Genomic DNA, 22,692 nt, shown 5'->3' on the forward strand with positions numbered 1-22,692 from the left:
ACAGACGTCTATGAAAGCACCGTGCAACGCCGGTTACAGAAGTCTGGAATGCTGACCCGAAAAAAGATGAAGTAGCCGCAACTACAATATTGTTATAATAAGCGTTGAGTTTGCAATAAAGTGCCAAAAGTGGACAGTAGAAGATAGGAAACTGGTGATTTGGAGCAATGAGACGAAAGTCAATAGACTAGGCTCTAATGGGCCTGGAATAAACAAGGGAAAAAGGGCTAACGGGATGGAGAAATTGGAGGAACTGTCAAGTTTGGTGGAGGAAGCCTGATGATATGGGGGTGTGTTTTACAGTCAAAGAGTTGGATACTTGACCAGGATCGATGGTGAGCTGTATGTGAGTGTCCTACAAGATGAGTTACTTCATACACTTGAGTACTATGGGTATGAAAAGGGCGACACAGTGTTCCAGTAGGAGGGCGACACAGTGTTCCAGTAGGACAACCACCCCAAACCATACGTTGAGAATATCGAAGAAATGGTACAACGACAATGAAGTAGAGGTCCTCTCAGACTTCAACACAGTCAAACACTTGTGGGTAGAATAGAAGAAAAAATACCAGTATACATACCCAAGTGATGCACCACACTTGTGAACGTGTAGAAGAGACCTGGGACAAGATTTTGGTTGGGACATGTTTGAAACTGATGGAGAGCAGCCAAGAAGGATTCAGGCAGTGCTGAAGCCAAAGGTGATTTACAAAATAAGAATAAAAATTTTGATTTTTAAGAGGAACAATGCAGGGACATGATAAGAATCTGCATGACTAATCACATGCAAAATAGCTGCAAGTCAAATTTATGTATGAGATATCCAAGATGATTGTCTATAAAATGATGGTGGTCTCACATTAGAACCTGTAGTGGATGGTGAGATATGGAGCCTGAGAGTCAAAGGTTCAAAATATTGTTACCCTTTTGCTCTTCTCTGTATAATATATTTATAGTTATATACTGCAGATAAGATATACAGTTGTGGCCAAAAGTATTGACACCCCTGCAATTCTGTCAGATAATACTCAGTTTCTTCCTGAAAATCATTGCAAACACAAATTCTTTGTTATTATTATCTTCATTTAATTTGTCTTAAATGAAAAAACACAAAAAGAATTGTCCTAAAGCCAAATTGGATATAATTCCACACCAAACATAAAAAAGAGGGTGGACAAAAGTATTGGCACTGTTCGAAAAATCATGTGATGCTTCTCTAATTTGTGTAATTAACAGCACCTGTAACTTACCTGTGGCACCTAACAGGTGTTGGCAATAACTAAATCACACTTGCAGCCAGTTGACATGGATTAAAGTTGACTCAACCTCTGTCCTGTGTCCTTGTGTGTACCACATTGAGCATGGAGAAAAGAAAGAAGACCAAAGAACTGTCTGAGGACTTGAGAAACCAAACTGTGAGGAAGCATGAGCAATCTCAAGGCTACAAGTCCATCTCCAAAGACCAGAATGTTCCTGTGTCTACCGTGCGCAGTGTTATCAAGAAGTTTAAAGTCCATGGCACTGTGGCTATCCTCCCTAGATGTGTACGGAAAAGAAAAATTGACAAGAGATTTCAACGCAAGATTGTGCGGATGTTGGATAAAGAACCTCGACTAACATCCAAACAAGTTGAAGCTGCCCTGCAGTCTGAGGGTACAACAGTGTCAACCCGTACTATCTGTCGGCGTCTGAATGAAAAGGGACTGTATGGTAGGAGACCCAGGAAGACCCCACTTCTTACCCCGAGACATTAAAAAGCCAGGCTGGAGTTTGCCAAAACTTACCTGAAAAAGCCTAAAATGTTTTGGAAGAATGTTCTCTGGTCAGATGAGACAAAAGTAGAGCTTTTTGGGCAAAGGCATCAACATAGAGTTTACAGGAGAAAAAAAGAGGCATTCAAAGAAAAGAACACGGTCCCTACAGTCAAACATGGCGGAGGTTCCCTGATATTTTGGGGTTGCTTTGCTGCCTCTGGCACTGGACTGCTTGACCGTGTGCATGGCATTATGAAGTCTGAAGACTACCAACAAATTTTGCAGCATAATGTAGGGCCCAGTGTGAGAAAGCTGGGTCTCCCTCAGAGGTCATGGGTCTTCCAGCAGGACAATGACCCAAAACACACTTCAAAAAGCACTAGAAAATGGTTTGAGAGAAAGCACTGGAGACTTCTAAGGTGGCCAGCAATGAGTCCAGACCTGAATCCCATAGAACACCTGTGGAGAGATCTAAAAATGGCAGTTTGGAGAAGGCACCCTTCAAATATCAGGGACCTGGAGCAGTTTGCCAAAGAAGAATGGTCTAAAATTCCAGCAGAGCATTGTAAGAAACTCATTGATGGTTACCGGAAGCGGTTGGTCGCAGTTATTTTGGCTAAAGGTTGTGCAACCAAGTATTAGGCTGAGGGTGCCAATACTTTTGTCTGGCCCATTTTTGGAGTTTTGTGTGAAATGATCAATGTTTTGCTTTTTGCTTCATTCTCTTTTGTGTTTTTTTCTTTTAAGACAAATTAAATGAAGATAATAATACCAAAGAATTTGTGTTTGCAATCATTTTCAGGAAGAAACTGAGTATTATCTGACAGAATTGCAGGGGTGTCAATACTTTTGGCCACAACTGTATAAGGTATTAAACACAACAGCCGCCTGAGTACACAAAGACCTCATATCCAGCCTATATTACTGGGAGAGACACTCCCACAAGAAAAAACATCTGAAACTTAGATTAGGCTGCAAACTGCATATCAATGGGTCTGGAAATGAATGAAGGAATGAAGATGGCAAACTGCAGTTTTATTAAAAAGGGTTTGTTCTGCGTTTTTTTCTATTGTGTTTTTGTCATGGAAAAAGTGCCATGGGGCAGCACGGTGGCTCAGTGGTTAGCGCTGCAGCCTTGCAGCGCTGGAGTCCTGGGTTCGAATCCCACCAAGGACAACATCTGCAAGGAGTTTGTATGTTCTCCCCGTGTTTGCGTGGGTTTCCTCCGGGCACTCCGGTTTCCTCCCACACTCCAAAGACATACTGATAGGGAATATAGATTGTGAGCCCCATCGGGGACAGTGATGAAAAATGTGTGCAAACTGTAAAGCGCTGCGGAATATGTTAGCGCTATATAAAAATAAAGATTATTATTATTAAGTGCCATCAAAACATATTTTATGCAACACTTTTATTGCTGTAGAAAAAATCTGCTGCAAATACTCAATGTCTGCACATTGCTTAAAGTTATCCATTTACATATGTAAAAATCATTTTTTTTTTTTTAATGTCAAAAGTGTCCGTAGTTTTCATATCTATTTCTCTGCAGGGGATCTGGTACAGGAAGCAAAATGAGCTATGCCATAAAGAAAGATTAAGAAAGTAATCAATTTGTAACCAAGTTTATCTGCAAGTCTTGTGGAAGACCACTGATAACCCAAGTGTGGTCAAGGGATATTCTCTGCTATTTCTGAGCAAAATTGCCATCAAAAGGAAATACACAGATCTGTGACTACATAGGATGCATCTGCTGTGATCTGATCCATTGATTCTTATCTATATGGTGCTGCTATGCCCTCTAGTGGCAGAAGTGGGCATTGCAGCCAGATGCCGCTCAGATCCCTGAATTACAGTAAATGGAAGTATCTCAATTTCACGGGAACATATTTCTGATAAGGGTCATTTTTTGTTTTCAAGCATTTTGGTGATTTTTTTTTTTTTTTTCTTACCGTGATTATTTATTATGGCCACTTGTCATTGGTACGAGGTGAATAATCACATCTGGTTCTTGTAGAGGTCTGAGCATTGACAAGAAGCCAGAGCTCCAGAGAGTGTTGGAAAATCGGCGAAGAGACCAGATCATACAACAGAAGAGACAGGAGGAGGAGACCAAGAAGATGCAGTCGCCATTTGAACAGGAGTTGCTAAAGAGACAGCAGAGGCTCGAGCAGGTACCAGTTTCTCTGCTGTGCGTCTCAAATCGATGCATCCCCTTTGAAGGTGTGAGAATTGTACTCTAGTAATATAAATTAAAGCGTATTTTATAATGATTGTTGCATCAATGGCTTACTCTTAGGCCACGTTCACACTTTCAGTATTTGTAAGTCTCAACCAGGAGTGGGTGATAAATCCAAAAGTGGTGATAAGTTTCTATTAGACATTTCCTCTGATTGTTCCTCCTGATTTTGGCTTACAAATACTGATGTAACATCCTGACCAAATACTTAGTGCAGCCATGCATGTTTGGCTGATCCAACCTCCAGGACCCCAATGATCCAGTACAATGAAGGGGATGTGGTCAGGGCAAGAAAAAGATATTTTAATGTCCTAGGCTGATGAAGCAGATGGCGCCTCCTTCATCCCCCTTTCCCCGGCCCGCAGCAGTAGAATAAATCAAAGTCTACCCTAACACAGCCTCCCTCCCGCTCTGATGGGTCAGTGAGCAAGCGCTGACAACCACTTCCACGAGAATTGCTACTTCTTTCACCAAAATACATGTACTGATGGTTGTTTTTGTGCTGTATTCATGTGATACTGATGGCTCTTGTGATGTATTCATGTAATGGTGATGGTTCTGTATTCATCACGAGTACATGAATGCAAAACCAAAATCATTATCAGTACATAGATGGAACACCAGAGTCATCAATAGTACATAAACACAGCATCAGAACCATCAACGGTAAATAAATAGGTCACTAAAACCACGACGAGTACATGCATCCATCACAAGAACCACCATCAGTGTATAAATACGGCACCATAACAAACATCAGTACATAAATGCATGACGACACCCACCATCAGTCCATTAATGCATTACCAAAAGCACCATCAATCCACAAATGTATCACCAGAAGAATAATTAGTACATGAATACATCACAACAACCACTGTTAATAAATAACAACACTGATACCACCATCAGTACATGTATGCATCACCAGAGCCAACATCAGTACATGTATGCATCACCAGAGCCAACATCAGTACATGTATGCATCACCAGAGCCAACATCAGTACCTGCCAACATCACCAGAGCCAACATCAGTACATGTATGCATCACCAGAGCCAACATCAGTACATGTATGCATCACCAGAGCCAACATCAGTACCTGCCAACATCACCAGAGCCAACATCAGTACATGTATGCATCACCAGAGCCAACATCAGTACCTGCCAACATCACCAAACTTAGTTACAGCAATCAATTGTAATAACAAATGACCCCATATACATTTGTATCGCATGAACCTACAACTCGTACTTTATAGGTGGATTGGGTCCTTTCTTTTCATCTCCATTTTGTCCAGAAGCCATGATAACTTTTCATATCAACAACTCGTCTCTGCAGGCCCTCCCTCTTCTCCGGTCTTCTGCAGCAGATCCCGAAGTGGTGTCTTTAAAAATAAGAGTATTATTAAAATGCCCTCTGCAAAAAAAAATCTGTTTATAATATGACCTAAATAAGCTTCATCATTTCCTCTCCCCATCACCTAACTTCAATTCATCATTTGCTGTCCCCCACTCCAAATTCATCATTTGTTGTCCCCTGACTCCCACCCCAATTCATCATATACTGTCCCCCACCCCCAATTCATCATTTGTTGTCCCCTGTCTCCGACCTCAATTCATCATATGCTGTCCCCCACTCCCAATTCATCATTTGCTGTCCCCCACCCCCAATTCATCATTTGTTGTCCCCTGACTCCCACCCCAATTCATCATTTGCTGTCCCCCACCCCCAATTCATCATTTGCTGTCCCCCACCAACAATTCATCATGTGTTGTCCCCCACCCCAATTCATCATTTGTTGTCCCCTGTCTCCCACCCCAATTCATCATATGCTGTCCCCCACCCCCAATTCATCATTTGTTGTCCCCTGACTCCCACCCCAATTTATCATTTGCTGTCCCCCACCCCCAATTCATCATTTGCTGTCCCCCATCCCCAATTCATCATTTGTTGTCCCCCACCCCCAATTCATCATTTGTTGTTCCCTGACTCCCACCCCCAAGTCATCATTTGCTGTCCCCCACCCCCAATTCATCATTTGCTGTCCCCCACCCCTAATTCATAATTTGCTGTCCTCCACCCCCAATTCATCATTTGCTGTCCTCCACCCCAATTCATCATTTGCTGTCCCCCACCCCCAATTCATCATTTGTTGTCCCCTGTCTCCCACCCCAATTCATCATTTGCTGTCCCCCACCACCAATTCATCATTTGTTGTCCCGTCTCCCACCCCAATTCATCATTTGCTGTCCCCCATCCCCAATTCATCATTTGCTGTCCCCCACCCCCAATTCATCATTTGCTGTCCTCCACCCCCAATTCATCATTTGCTGTCCCCCATCCCCAATTCATCATTTGCTGTCCCCCATCCCCAATTCATCATTTGCTGTCCCCCACCCCCAGTTCATCATTTGCTGTCCCCCACCCCCAATTCATCATTTGTTGTCCTCTGTCTCCCACCCCAGTTCATCATATGCTGTCCCCCACCCCCAATTCATCATTTGCTGTCCCCCACCCCCAATTCATCATATGCTGTCCCCCACCCCATTTCATCATTTGCTGTCCTCCACCCCCAATTCATCATTTGTTGTCCCCTGTCTCCCACCCCAATTCATCATATGCTGTCCCCCACCCCCAATTCATCATTTGCTGTTCCCCACCCACAATTCATCATGTGTTGTCCCCCACCCCCAATTCATCATTTGTTGTCCCCTGTCTCCCACCCCAATTCATCATATGCTGTCTCCCACTCCCAATTCATCATTTGCTGTCCCCCACCCACAATTCATCATGTGTTGTCCCCCACCCCCAATTCATAATTTGTTGTCCCCTGTCTCCCACCCCAATTCAACATATGCTGTCCCCCACCCCCAATTCAACATATGCTGTCCCCCACTCCCAATTCATCATATGCTGTCCCCACTCCCAATTCATCATTTGCTGTCCCCCACCCACAATTCATCATGTGTTGTCCCCCACCCCCAATTCATAATTTGTTGTCCCCTGTCTCCCACCCCCAATTCATCATTTGCTGTCCTCCACCCCCAATTCATCATTTGCTGCCCTCCACCCCCAATTCATCATTTGCTGTCCCCCACCCCCAATTCATCATTTGTTGTCCCCTGTCTCCCACCCCAATTCATCATATGCTGTCCCCCACTCCCAATTCATCATATGCTGTCCCCCACTCCCAATTCATCATTTGCTGTCCCCCACTCCCAGTTCATCATTTGCTGTCCCCCACCCCCATTTCATCATTTGCTGTCCTCCACCCCCAATTCATCATTTGTTGTCCCCTGTCTCCCACCCCAATTCATCATATGCTGTCCCCCACCCCCAATTCATCATTTGCTGTCCCCCACCCCCAATTCATCATTTGTTGTCCCCTATCTCCCACCCCAATTCATCATATGCTGTCCCCCACCCCCAATTCATCATTTGCTGTCCCCCACCCCCAATTCATCATTTGTTGTCCCGTCTCCCACCTCAATTCATCATTTGCTGTCCCCCACCCCCAATTCATCATTTGTTGTCCCCTGTCTCCCACCCCAATTCATCATATGCTGTCCCCCACCCCCAATTCATCATTTGTTGTCCCGTCTCCCACCCCCAATTCATCATTTGCTGTCCCCCACCCCCAATTCATCATTTGCTGTCCCCCACCCCCAATTCATCATATGCTGTCCCCCACCCCATTTCATCATTTGCTGTCCTCCACCCCCAATTCATCATTTGTTGTCCCCTGTCTCCCACCCCAATTCATCATATGCTGTCCCCCACCCCCAATTCATCATTTGCTGTTCCCCACCCACAATTCATCATGTGTTGTCCCCCACCCCCAATTCATCATTTGTTGTCCCCTGTCTCCCACCCCAATTCATCATATGCTGTCTCCCACTCCCAATTCATCATTTGCTGTCCCCCACCCACAATTCATCATGTGTTGTCCCCCACCCCCAATTCATAATTTGTTGTCCCCTGTCTCCCACCCCAATTCAACATATGCTGTCCCCCACCCCCAATTCAACATATGCTGTCCCCCACTCCCAATTCATCATATGCTGTCCCCACTCCCAATTCATCATTTGCTGTCCCCCACCCACAATTCATCATGTGTTGTCCCCCACCCCCAATTCATAATTTGTTGTCCCCTGTCTCCCACCCCCAATTCATCATTTGCTGTCCTCCACCCCCAATTCATCATTTGCTGCCCTCCACCCCCAATTCATCATTTGCTGTCCCCCACCCCCAATTCATCATTTGTTGTCCCCTGTCTCCCACCCCAATTCATCATATGCTGTCCCCCACTCCCAATTCATCATATGCTGTCCCCCACTCCCAATTCATCATTTGCTGTCCCCCACTCCCAGTTCATCATTTGCTGTCCCCCACCCCCATTTCATCATTTGCTGTCCTCCACCCCCAATTCATCATTTGTTGTCCCCTGTCTCCCACCCCAATTCATCATATGCTGTCCCCCACCCCCAATTCATCATTTGCTGTCCCCCACCCCCAATTCATCATTTGTTGTCCCCTATCTCCCACCCCAATTCATCATATGCTGTCCCCCACCCCCAATTCATCATTTGCTGTCCCCCACCCCCAATTCATCATTTGTTGTCCCGTCTCCCACCTCAATTCATCATTTGCTGTCCCCCACCCCCAATTCATCATTTGTTGTCCCCTGTCTCCCACCCCAATTCATCATATGCTGTCCCCCACCCCCAATTCATCATTTGTTGTCCCGTCTCCCACCCCCAATTCATCATTTGCTGTCCCCCACCCCCAATTCATCATTTGCTGTCCTCCACCCCCAATTCATCATTTGTTGTCCCCTGTCTCCCACCCCAATTCATCATATGCTGTCCCCCACCCCCAATTCATCATTTGCTGTCCCCCACCCCAATTCTTCATTTGTTGTCCCCTGTCTCCCACCCCAATTCATCATATGCTGTCCCCCACCCCCAATTCATCATTTGCTGTCCCCCACCCCCAATTCATCATTTGTTGTCCCCTGTCTCCCACCCCAATTCATCATATGCTGTCCCCCACCCCCAATTCATCATTTGTTGTCCCGTCTCCCACCCCAATTCATCATTTGCTGTCCCCCACCCCCAATTCATCATTTGCTGTCCCCCACCCCCAATTCATCATTTGTTGTCCCCTGTCTCCCACCCCAATTCATCATTTGCTGTCCCCCACCCCAATTCATCATTTGCTGTCCCCCACCCCGAATTCATCATTTGCTGTCCCCCACCCCCAATTCATCATTATTTGCGCTACCACACCTCAATACATTATCATTCACTGTCCCTCGTCCCACATCGGACTAGTTATCGACAGATCCCCACCATGTGTGTGCTTGCCAAGAGACCTGTCAAGCCAAGCTCTGACTAATGATGGGTGTCATTGATCCCTTTACACAATAGTTCACTCTTTGATGACGCATATTGATCCATTTTTACTTTTTCGTTTCTTCAGCTTGAAAAAGAAGAGGAAGTACCTAAAGACGAAGCTCACGCTCCAGAATTCATAAAAGTCAAGGAAAATCTCAGAAGAACGGCCACATTACCGAGTGACGAAAAAGTGGTGTAAAAAAAAAATGTAAAATTTGACAAGCGGGAAGGAAGTTCTGGATTGAGCCGGATTTGTGATGTCGCCGGACATCATTGTACAGGACTTGGTGCTGTGGATCATTTGTGCGAAGAACTATCCCTCATCCCGACGGCAGTATACACCGTGTGGGAGCCATGTAACACCCTGTATTTATCCGCCACAGCATTTAGTACATGATGCTTAAGTCTAACCCATGGAAGTATCCTCCTACACCTGCACATGGCCGTGGAGATTTGTGGCTGAGCTGATGTGTCGCCCGCGCTTTTCCATACGACTCGATGGTCAAGAAATGTGGGGAGGTGACCTATCCAATGTGTATGTTCTGTGACCCCCAAAGAAACACTTGGGGGCGTACGGGTTATTAGGCTGTGTATACCGCATACATGTTCTGCATGGTCCAATTCCAAGATATGTGTTGCACAGTCATCGTAACCACCACGTGACCGTCCAAGGACGCCGACGCTATCGTGTTACCAGCCCATGCTCTGGGCAGTATTACATTCCTATTTCCATATTACTATGATGCAGTATTACCTGCGTAAAACAACAACGGCACAATTTTTGGAAATGCGATAATTTTTGGACGTGCAGTTCTCCTTTTGACCACCAGAGGGAGCTGTGTGGTTGTGGGGTATGGATTCCTAAATATTATGCAGATAGGAAGAAAGTGTCGTAATTTTAGCACTACATGTACAGGGAAGATATCTCAGGCATAAGCTAAGCCAGTCTTTAATCAAGCCTTAATGACGCAAAATAATCTCAGAAAAAAAGGGGTCAGGATCGTCACAAATTAGAGGGGCCGCAACTCCCATCCATGAGACCCATTAAAGGGCAAGACTAGCAAAATCCAGCTTCTAGGAAAAACAAATATATATGCACAAAAATAATCACATGATGCACAAAAATCTGCTGTTTTTCCTTTAACTGTGATTGATCCTTCCCCTTTAAGAACGCTGGCCAATCACGATATCACATAGAGCGTATATTTATTTTGGCGCCCGTGCCGGCTATTTTTCTATACAGTCTTCTAATGAGAATAGGTCGATAGATGTATAATATTTGCATACCGTGTATTGAAAAGAAAAAAGGCACAAAGTATTTTTTTAACTCTAAATCGGACCTGTACCGTTTCGGTATCTCTGCCCGCGCTAATTATAATGAAATGACACGTTGCACTTTATGTATTAATAGGAAGGTTGTCGTTTTATTTTATTTTTTGGCCTTGATATCAGATACTTACAGATTAACCCTAAATAAATTGTCATACCTGTGATTTTTATCACTGTCCTGATAGGAGTAGTAGTTATAGGAGCAGTGGTATGTCGTACTATGTGCCCCCTACACCCTGCAATAAAGGGTATTCCCATCCCAGCTCCAAGGTCCTATCCCCATATGTAATAGGTGTATTAAATAATAATATTAGCAAAAATTTCCAATTAGAAATGTAGTTCTTTTGATTAGCCATGTTGTTTACCCTATGTGCAGGGCACTGGAGTAGCTTAGATATCTATGGTTACGACCACTCATATAGTGACAGTGACAGTTCTTAGTGGTCGTAACCATGTATATCTAAGCTACTGCAATGCCTGCACATGGGGTAAGTAACATGGCTAATCAGAAGAACAAAATATTTCTCATTTAAGTTATTTGCTAATATTATTATTACACCTACTACATATTGCGGTAGAATCTTGTAGATGGGAAAACCCCTTTAATGTCAACTTTTTCTTGTAAATTAACAATTATGGGGCGTCTATATTTAGAACATGATGCTGTTCCTCTGTTACTCATCCTGGAAATCAGGTATATAAACTGACAACTGAGCTTTATATTCATCGAAAGGTCTGAGAGATTGGTCACGGACAGTGGTGTCGTTTAGTTATACATTTCCAGGAGGAATAACAGAGGAACAACACTACATAGACTTCTAAGAAAATGTTCTGAAAGCATTCATACAGTTGTGCCTTTGGGTACTATATTTTTTTTAGTAAAATATGCATGTTTTGCTGGATTATTAGAGAAGTCTTCTCAATCCTCCATAGCAATGAAGAGAAACTACAAGAGGAATCTGCATTGGTGGCAATAAGAGTCAGGTCGCACGACCGATATCTCCACCTGCGTGAAAAACCATCCGATTATTCAGAGTGGCATCGGTTTTCCTCGGGTGTAGAGAAAAAAAAAGTTTCAGTTTCTCCAGTTTGTCCTTTATGGCAGGCGATGAAAATCGAACTGCACTCTGATGTCGTTCAAGTGCAGTCTGATTTTTATTACAGACCCACAGACTTGCATTGATGTTTTTAATCCGACTCCTTGGATCAAAATTGAAACACTTCTCTGATTTTTTTCCGCTGACCACTCGGTCCGAGGAAAAAATTGGAAATTGTGCGCGGTCCCACAAAATATCATAGATACGAGTGCTATCCGTGAAAAAAATGGACATGTGCAAGAGCCCTTATGGTGCATATGTGGACATCTCAGTGTAGGAGTCACCTTTCCCTCGTTAGAAATGGAGACACGCATATAACGTATTATTATGCTTTCTTATATGGCGCCATCATATTCCACAGCACTTTACATACATTATCATCACTGTCCCCATTGGGGCTCACAATCTACATTGCCTATCAGTACAAACTTGGAGTATAGAAAGAACCCAGAGAGAACTTACAAACTCCTTGCAGATGTTGTCCTTGGAGGGATTTAACCCCAGGACCCCAGCGCTGCAAGGGTGCAGTGCTACCCACTGAGCCACCGTGTTGCCCATGAGTGACGTAGCTGATGAAGGAGAGAGGCGTCACGATGATGGTGTCTGTCGAGTGCTGTGGAAATGAATGGCGCCATATAAGCAAATAAAACGAATAAAAAAATGTATGCATGTAAGTGATTGCACGACCAGAAGGGGTCCCTGAACATGGCAGGAAGAGCAGCTCTGGAGCACAAACTGCGTCTTTAACAGGCGAAATGCTGTGCACACTAAGATCACGTATAGGTTATAATGTGAGGATGAGGATTTGGGGACTTTATTATTATTTATGGATCCTAAAGGGAAGAATAGTCTGAAGTATTACATGATAGTAAATGCTGTCTTCCTTCTAAAGAATCCTTCCAGCCATTAGGAATCTCAAGTCCCTGATGTCAGATGTCCCTGTAATAGAGCCGGTGCAGGCGGCCGTAGATTTTCATCGGCCGACCAAAAGATCAGAGTAAGTTCAGAGTTAGTAAGTTCAGAGTTAGTAAGATTAGAGTTAGATCAGAGTTAGTTAGATCAGAGTTAGATCAGAGTTGGATCAGAGTTATTTAGATCAAACTCTGATCCAACTCTGATCCAACTCTGTTCTCACTAACTGTGATCTAACTAAGTTAGTTAGATCAGAGTTAGGTGAGTGTGATCCTATTCTTTCGGATGAGGATAAGTCTCTGTCAGAGATAAAAAATCAGACCTGAGCACAGCAGCCGCATAGAATAACATTGGTCCCAGTGCGATCCAATGTTTTGTCAGATCGCGTTCTGACAGAAAATATGCTCTTCTGCACCTGCCCTAATTAGGATAATTTTATGTGTAGCCTAAACTCTTGCTGTTCTCTTAATGTGATCCTACTTGGGAAATCTCAATATAGAGGGACCCCCTAATTCCGAAGCCTCTTTTATTTGCCAGACTCGAGTGGCTGCAAAAAGTGTCTCTAACTCCTTAGTGCCCGACACATCCATTGAATAATTAAATTTGATGGGTGCCACGTAATGCTTTATTTCCCCTGCGGCAGCGCAGCAAGGTATTGAAAACTTGCTGGCAGATTACAGCTGATTGCTGCGGAAGTTCTTAGCAGCGCGGTTTCATGTGCTTGGGACATTATACTATATTTCCTAAGGCAAGTCTGGGAGCAAAGTCACTTTAAGTATACAACCACTTACCAGTTAAAGGGATTTTTCCAAAATAGGAAATTATTCTCTATCTATTGGTTTGAGGATAACTTGCTGATCACTGGAGGTCCAGCCGCTGGAACCCCAATGATTGAGGCTGTGGAACCACAAGAAAGGCTCTCTGTACAGTCCCATCTTGTACAGTGCAGAAGTGCTCATGCTCAACCATTCATCGTCTATGGGACTGCTGGAAACAGCCCTGTGTTGTACTCTGCTTTCTCCTCCAGGCCTAATAACAATGAATAGATTGAAGTACCATGCGCACCTCTGCTTTTTTCAAGATGGTTCTCGGCTTTGTTGGGGTCCCAGCAGTCAGCCCCAACCGTGATCAGTAAGTTGCCCACTACCCTATGGATAGATGATAATTTTCTTCTTTTAGTATCATAACCTTGTTTAAAGAGCTTTCTTCTTTTACAAAAAAAAAAAATTTTTAATCCAGAAACAGCGCCACTTTCCCCCATGAGCGGCGCCTGGTATTGCAACTCCGTTCCAACATAGAGGGAATTTTATATCTTCACCAAGTTTTGGAGCTCAGTATAAAAAAATTAAAAAAAACTCTGACCACTATAACAATATATCAATATATTCCAAATGTATCATATCAGAAATTTTATTTTGACTTTAAGAATAAAACTTCATTTCTTAGTTGCTTCAACATTGTTGCGTATCCTGTACATCACCCCGATAGAGATCCCTTATTCCTTATTTTAGTTTGGTCACATGATTCATCATTTCTAGTTTCTGTGACCTGCATAACGAGTGTGCGAACCATTACACCAATATCATAAAAGGCAACATGTCAGAGCAAAATAACTGTTCAAACCAAGCACCGATGCTCAGTACACCCTCGTCATGGGCAAACAGTTTCCGTGGCCCTTCCTCACCTATTTCTAGCTATCTGTCATGCATCTGGGTTCGAACCCCTGAGCCTGTGCTCTGTGGTCTTCTCCTCTATCCCTTTATCCAGGTGTTTAGTTTCTGTTATCCTTGCTCCAGTCTTTTCAGGGTAACAGCTATTTTCATTTACTCATTTGTCTGTCTTATCACCTTTTGGGTGCGGCTTTATATACTTTCCGTCTGCTGGTATTTCCTGCTGGTGATAGTCTCATTTGAATGTCCAGCCATACTGCTGTAGCTTAAGCTAGTCAGTGAAAGACCAGCTAGGGTTTACCTCTTTACTGTTTATGTTCTTTTCCCTGCATCTATCTTCAGTTTCTTTTTAAGAAGTAGACGGCATGTTTTCTTACAATACATACTCAATCCTTTTATTTTGTAATTTGTGGTCTGTTTCACTCAGTCTGGGATCTTATTATTTCAGTACACTTTCCTTTTTGTAGGTAATTCTCACTCTGCTCTGCCCTCCGGTTCTTTAGAAGGAATGTGACACGCTCGATGGCCTTTCAGGCAGTATAGGTCCGAGTTGCCATAGTTTAGTCTGTGGTTAGGGCTGGGCTATCTGGGCTCACACATGAACCACTAGGAACTGCAGGGTCAGGATCTCTAGTCTGTACAGGAACCTCTAGTCTGTACAAGAACCGGTAGGGTCAGTTGTAGTTTTTAGAGTCTTAGCTATTTTCCTGAGTGAGTTGCTGCACATTATCTGTGCCCCTCTCTGGCCACAGAGCCAGCAATCAAAGAAGGGAAGGCAGAGGTAGATGGGAAGGTGCACTGAACCGCTCGGCCACGCCAATGGTGCACCGAGCGCCTTTGCTTGGTTTGAACTGTCGTTTAGTGCTGACAGACCGTCTTTACATGCATCTATGGCCTGTTTAGTTGGTTCTTTATAAAAGCATATTTCTTCTAGTATACTTAACTGGCAGTTAATATGTTTATTCATTTAAGTACAGATTGTAATTTCACATTAATCCTGTGATTGTGACGCAAGGTTTGGTTTATTAATCAGTATCTCCCTATCGATTTTGTTCGGCATTGTCGTCACTTTGTACAGTACTTTGTTTTTTTATTTTATATACATATATATATATATATAGAGAGAGAGAGAGAGTAGTTCTTGGTTACTATAAAGCACCTGGCCATCAATTTGCAACTTTTCATAGCTAATTTTGACTCAAAAAATGAAACCTTTCTTCATTACCCCCCACAGAAATAATGACATAATGTCATTGGATAAACAGCTGGATGATTCACCCCCTCGTTAATTCTACTCCTCAAGTTCCGTAATAATGCCACAAACTTGAATCTCTCTAACTTCCACTTTACTTTTTGGTGACAGTAATTTTAATTTTGTAAATCCAGTCCTTTCTCACACACTGATTCTGAGTTAGGGATCGGTCACACATCAGTGTGTCTCCCATACAAGATTAGAAAAAAGACTGCAGACTAGAGTCCGCGCAAAATAAGTCAATGAATCGAATGTATTTACAAAGATAATCAATTTCTTTATGTGGATTATATCTATATGCGACATGGGAAAGACGCGAATATACCTTTTATTCATATTGTATATATGTTTTGTGTAAACGTCTATGTAACTACAGTATCTATCTATTATCTATCGATTATATATTATCTCTCTATTATCTATCTATTGTCTATCATCTATCTATTATCTAAATATCTATCTTATCTATCTATTATCTATCTATCTATCTATCATCTATCTATTATCTAAATATCTGTCCTATCTATTATCTATCATCTATTATCTATGTATTTATCTATAATCTATTTATCTATAGATCTGTTTATCTATCTAGCTATCTATCTATTATCTATCTATTATCTATCATCTATGTATCTATTATCTAGCTTTATCTATTTCTTTCTATATCTATCATCTATCCATCTATCTATTTATCTATCATCGATTATCCATCTATTATCGCTCTATTATCTCTCTATTTATCTCTCTATCTATTATCTATCATCTATCTATTTCACTGTATCACTCTTATTTCTTTATATCTGTTTCATATCTATCTAATATCTGTGGTATCAGTTTAAATATCATGTACTTTTTGTTACAGTTAAAAAGGGTTAATAAATTTATTTCTCCAATTATTAAGGATTTCTATTAGGGCAATGTTTTCCCAGCGTTTTTTTAATTTTTTAGATTTCTCTAGTGCACTGGGTTTGCCACATTTATTTATACACACTGGATATTATTTTAGGGCATTTTCACACTGCTGGGAAAAAGTGAATTGCTAACATATTGTATATGTAGGCACCTTATATGCCTTTCACTAACACATAGAATAGATATTATGAATAACATGTTTTCTTCCGCCTTTGCTCTGTTATTCCTCCTGGCAATGCGCCAATAAGTCAATACCTGGATATTACCATTCTCATTGCATTCAGTGCTGAGTGTGAAGCAATACCCTATGGATAAAGCACAGATATTAATCCATGCAGACATTTCCGGGATAAATAACAGAGGAACAGCACAGTCTAGAATTCTAAGGCCGGCATCACACTACAGAGGAATACGGACGAGTGAGAGGCGTTAAAACAACGCATTGCACACGGACCAATGATTCTCTATGGGGTAGCTCCCATCAGCTGTATTTTTCTCGCGTATTTTCTACGGTCCGTGCCAGTCGCAGCATGCGCCAATGCAAGTCTGTGGGTGTGCAAAAAAATCGCATTACACACGGACCACCCGTGTGACTTGCAAGAAATACGCAAGACTTTTCCTGGTCACAGGAAATGGGCCAATCCATCATCAGGAAGCTTAGACATGCAAATTAGCTCAAATAGCGCTCCAGACATCCAGGAAGTACGCCTCCACAGAGTCCTGCAGCGTCATGTCTGGCCACATTAATGTGGAGCTCCTAATTGTGTTGGTCCAGGAAAGGCCCGAAATTTGGGACCAACGGGATGCCCATTATTCTGACGGGCCGCAAAGAGGCGGCATGGAGGCGCATCTGTGTGCACATGTTCCCAGACTATGCCCAACGTCCACGTGAGGAGCAACAACACATTCGTAAGTAATTGCCATTTTTACCAATCAGCTTAAAGGCCAGAACTGAGCTTTTTTAAATGTAGCCCCTACAATCCTAGACTGTGTATGTAGGGTATCCCTGTTTGCTAAAGAAACATTTAGAAAAAACCACCCCCTACTAGGCCACGTGACTATGTGAAATGTTAGGAATATTGCTTGGCACAATTCACAAAGGTTACAGTCCCTTTTCAATTCACATTGCAGTTGATATGATGAGACGCTGGCGCAGCATCCGCGACCAGTACCGGCGGGAAGACAGCAGAGGGCCAGGAGTGGGGCAGCAGTACCAACCAAGCTGAAATACATCTATTTTGACCGCTTGGCATTTTTGGCACCCAGTATGGATCTCGGACTGTAAGTACAGACATCACACCACATGACGCATATGCTTTTTAGGGTCAGAGCTACATTTTGTTTTTTGTACATTTCCTAACAGAACTCAGTCCAACCTCAAAGAGAGGGAGACAGGGTCGGATACTGAGCCCATTATAGACCCGGATGGGGGATGTGAAGAGGTGGCTGGCCCATCTTCTGACCATAACTTTTGCAACCCCCAAGCTCCACCAGCAGACCCAGCAGAGCCACCAGTAGCCAGCAACTTAGAAGACCCTGGCAACAGCAGCAGCCCTACTGTTGAGGGGTCCCCCCAGCCTGCAGCCGTAGACCGCCATGGGAGACGGAGAAGGGACAACACTGCCTCTGATACCCGGAGGCATGTAGACACAGTTGTCCTAATTTACCTGTCCAGGGATGCCCAGGATGAGGGTGAAGAGGCATATTCCCGAAGCCTGGCCCGGTACCTCTGTCCCCTACCCCGTGAGGTGAGGCTACGTGTGCGCGGATCCATTCAGATCCGCCTTGTCCGACAACCAGCTGTGCATGCTCAATTAGGATTTGAGTGTCCACCTGCACGTGTGCCTACACCTCCACCCATTCCCCCCCCAAACCAACCTTGGCAACAACAGGGCCAAATGGCAGCCTATAACCAACTTGCCCAATATGGCCACTTGTACAGACCTGGTGTTGGAGGCTGGCCCCAACCTGGGTTTGGACGACATGGTCATATTGGGGGGTATGATGGACGTGGCTACAATCAGCCACAGGATTATAATCAACAGTATCCTTATGGTCTCTTTGGTGCACAGCTGCAGGAACATGGCCACATCTTCCCACAGGGTCAAGATCATCCACCCAAACAGGGTGATGGTCAAGCTGGGCACCCCAACCCCCAACAAAGAGATGAAGGCCTCCCGCCATCACCTCCGCCAAGCTACCGGCAGTTATAAAATAGCTAATTGTTTTGCACATTTTTTTTGTTGGTATTTATAATTTCTTGTTACCTCTTTGTGTGTCAAAAAATGACAATGTTATATACAGAAAAGGCTAAATGGCCTGGGCAATATCTGCCATATGACAAAAATATGGTACACCATATTGTAAGCTATTTTTTGCTTTTATAAAACATTTGAAAATGCATTTTTGGCCGTCTTCCTGAATTATTTTAGGCATTTGAATAAGTAAGTCAACTTTATCACATATAAACAGACAACACAAATCAGAGAAGACCAAACCAAAAAAATTATATACACACACATAAGAACATCACAACATAGATACAGCCTGATCTTGCCAGGTAGTAGAACCATGAGGTGAAACAAAATACTGGGTGAACACATCACGTACTTTGAGTCCTGAGAGAGGACGCCGTAAAGGGAGCACATGTGGCCTAGGCCTAGCCCCATTGTCCACACACCTTCAGTCACATCAGATGAGGAGCAATCATGCAGTCTAGTGAAGTTATGGAGGACCACACAAGCTTTTATGACCTCATTGACGTTGGCTTCACTCAGCTGAATGGAAGACTGGAGGACACGCCATTTGGCACAAAGAATGCCGAAGGCGCCCTCCACCAGTCTTCGGGCACGTGAAAGGCGCACATTAAAAATCCTGCGCCAGTGGTCAAGGTTTCTGCGCGGGTATGGCCTCATGACATGCCTGGTCAATTGGAAGGCTTCATCCCCCACTAGGACATAAGGCACCGCTTCTTGATTTGAGCCTGGCAGCTGACGTGGTGGTAGGTCCAACAGGTTATTGCGCAGCCGCCGACCCATAATGGAAGAATTGAAGACTCTAGAGTCCAGTTCTTCCATAAGCCCCAATGTCTACAATTATAAACCTGTAGTTGCTGTCAACCAGAGCCAACAAAACTACAGAAAAATATTGTTTATAATTATAGAATTGGGACCCTGAGTTCGGCGGCTTACGCACACGGATGTGCTTCCCATCCAGGGCTCCAATACAATTGGGGAATTGGAAGTGCAACTCAAATCCCCTGGCAATCCTCAACCAGTCTCCCATCTTGGGCTCTGGCATGACCAGATGATGAACTCTGGACCAGATTTCCGAACATGTAGCACGAACAATGCCGGATATTGTCGATCGCCCAATCAAAAACTCCAGATGGAGTGCTGCATAAGAAAGGCCAGTTGAGAGGAACCTACAATTAAACAAATGTAAAAAATATATACATTAAAATACATGCTCAAGGATGCACACATTACATAGAGATCACCACAACAGTGAGTAAGTAAGAAGCTAGGCGAACAATACATATACACATGTCCCACGACTATGTAATGTGGAATAACACATCAAAGTGTTCTAAGTTTCAGAGCATATATTTGGTACCAATACCTAATGTTTCTTGGCCAAAAAGGGGTTACTGAGTTAGAGAATTATTTGAGAAAATAATCATCTACATACATTCTGTAGCTGAGAAATGCATACCGTAACGTAAGGAGAAGGCGCTCCTCCGTAGAGATACATTTGCGCATCCGGGTGTCCTGGAAGGTGATCCCTGGGCGCACTGTCTCCAACAAAACATCAAAGGTAGAAACGGTCATCCGACAATAGAGGAAAAACTTGTCAGGATGTGTCCTCAGAGCTGCATAAAGCCTGTGAAAATGGCCTTTATTGAGGCGTTGTCTCAAATGCGGATGCACCCACATGCGTCTCCTCCTCCTCGGATCCACAATCACTGGGTATGGCTGGCCAAAGCGCCTGGACAAAACCCAGTTGAAGAGAACATGGTCAGTTGGGGTGAACTGAAGTGTGTCAGACGTGTTTGCTAACAACCAGCGAGACCCCCACACAAGCAGAGCACCAAAATGGGCAGATTGGAGGCTGCCACCTGATGTTGAGGCAATAAATAGGGTTGGTGCTGATGATTTAAATTATGTGCAGGCCTCAAAACCATTAAATGTCCATTTTGCAAGGTTGCGAGAAAAAAATGGTATACGGATGCCATACGGATTACATATGGATTCTTACATGAGAAAAATACGCGCCCACACCCTGACAACGGATGACACACGGAGCACTGTTTAGGGACCATTTATGCGTATTACGGACGTAAAATACAGTCCGTATTTTTCTACCTTGTGTGTGACTCCAGCCTTAGTAATAATGTTCCAGAATTATTATATCCTCGGAAATCCATGTATTTATTGAAACAGATCTGTCAGAAAAGCTGCCGGGTCATTTTTAAGAGCTTCCTCCTTAAAATCATAGTTGCTCTGCACTTTTTTAGGCAACGTAATTGCATTTTTTTTGTAATTTCACCTATGGTTGCCTTTCACAGGATTACTGACAATATTTTCAGAAATTAAGCTAATAAGAGATATTGGGAAAGTTTTCTTACAGGATTTATTTTAAATATTACATTTTAGGTTCTAGATGTGTTGGAATTGTAAGATTGTAAGATATAATCACCTATCCAACACTTGTGATGTTTAAAGCCCCATACACAAGAAATAGCTTTCTGCCAAAATATAGTTCGGCTGACATCTAGGTCTCCCGACTCCCCCATACACGGTAATGTTCAGCCCGGCCAGGCGCTCCTATGTAAGGATGAGCAGATCCATGGAATTCGGGTTCTGGTACCCGACTGAGCTTTAGTCCAGAGTTCAGATCGGGTACCAGAACTTTACCCCAACTTGAACCCCGAACCCCATTGAAATGTATAGGAACCCAAACTCCTCCCGGAAATTTGAACATTAACATGGAAATCCAGGAGAAGCCCGTGTTCGGAGTTCAGCACTGGACACTAACCATCCGGTGCGAACCCCGAACTTCAAAGTTCAGGTTTGCTCATCTATACTCCTATGCTATAGTTAAGGCCGGATTCGGTCGACCGTATTTCCAGCTCCGTTTATAATCCAAAATGCTTGGACTGACCAAGAGTCTCCTAACCCGAACCTACAACCTCATATATGTCTATGTAGTTGTATACTCAGGTCAGGTGACCAATGGTCAGTCCGGGCACACTGCACTCTATATACGGACATTTCCAACAGTTCACCGGTAAATCCCAAGGATCTTAGTAACATCAATTTTTGGGCAATGTAAAAGCAGTATCAGCCGTCCACATAGTGGCACCCTAAATATGCCCTGCCTAGTATTTTTTTTTCAGAAATGATTTTTTTATTTTGTAAATTTTGCTCAAATAAAATATACGTATATTGCTGAACTTCTTTTCAATGTTTAAAACCAAGAATTTTCCATCAATCCCTGTATATTTTGTATTTTTTTTTTAGGGGATTGTATAAAATTTCTGGAGTGTGTAAACAGTGAAAAACTAATAATTATATACAGTATATATATATATATAGCCGATATTCCATTCTGACTACTATTCTTTACACATGATATCATGGCTCATGGAAAATAAATTACTAATATGACTAAGGCTGTGTGCCAATGTAACTCTGTGCTAGAATGCTACACGATGTATATATGTATAGGTTGCACCCAATAAATGGCGAGTGTGATGAGCAGAACACTTTACTTTGAAAGTTTGTTAAGGCAGGTCAAATGAATGTTGTATATATTTTTTATTGAACGTTTTCTGCTTTAACTGTGACTTGTTACCAGGAATATTTCTCATGACTGTAATAAAAACCTAATTATCACACGTACATTTGTTTTTGTTTTTCATTTAAGATTCAGATATGTATTGCAGGGTTTCTACTCACTCATCTACGGTTGAGGAAGGCACAGGAAGCATTTTCAGTAAAAAAAATGTCCAGGCTGGTTTATTAAAATTTCATAAACCGCTCTGCATGACCAAACAAAGCGACAGCCTTTTCTGGAACAAAGTGATACAGTTGTGCAGGTTCGCCCTCTCAGGTTAGTTCAGCTCT

At 43.1% G+C, this 22,692-nt stretch overlaps 1 protein-coding gene across 1 annotated transcript in view; it reads left to right on the forward strand.

Moving 5' to 3' along the window:
- FAM107A (family with sequence similarity 107 member A) overlaps positions 1-22,467 on the forward strand; it is a 70,142-nt gene extending 47,675 nt beyond the window's left edge. The window contains exons 3-4 of the mRNA XM_073569814.1: positions 3,769-3,925; positions 9,475-22,467. Coding sequence (XP_073425915.1) covers positions 3,769-3,925; positions 9,475-9,588 — 271 coding nt within the window. The 3' untranslated portion in view covers positions 9,589-22,467. The remainder of the gene's footprint in view (positions 1-3,768; positions 3,926-9,474) is intronic.
- The last annotated feature ends 225 nt before the right edge of the window (positions 22,468-22,692 follow it).

Source organism: Dendrobates tinctorius, unplaced genomic scaffold (genome assembly GCF_039654945.1).
Source record: "Dendrobates tinctorius isolate UK_male_01 unplaced genomic scaffold, ASM3965494v1 ptg000027l, whole genome shotgun sequence".
Taxonomy (NCBI): domain Eukaryota; kingdom Metazoa; phylum Chordata; class Amphibia; order Anura; family Dendrobatidae; genus Dendrobates; species Dendrobates tinctorius.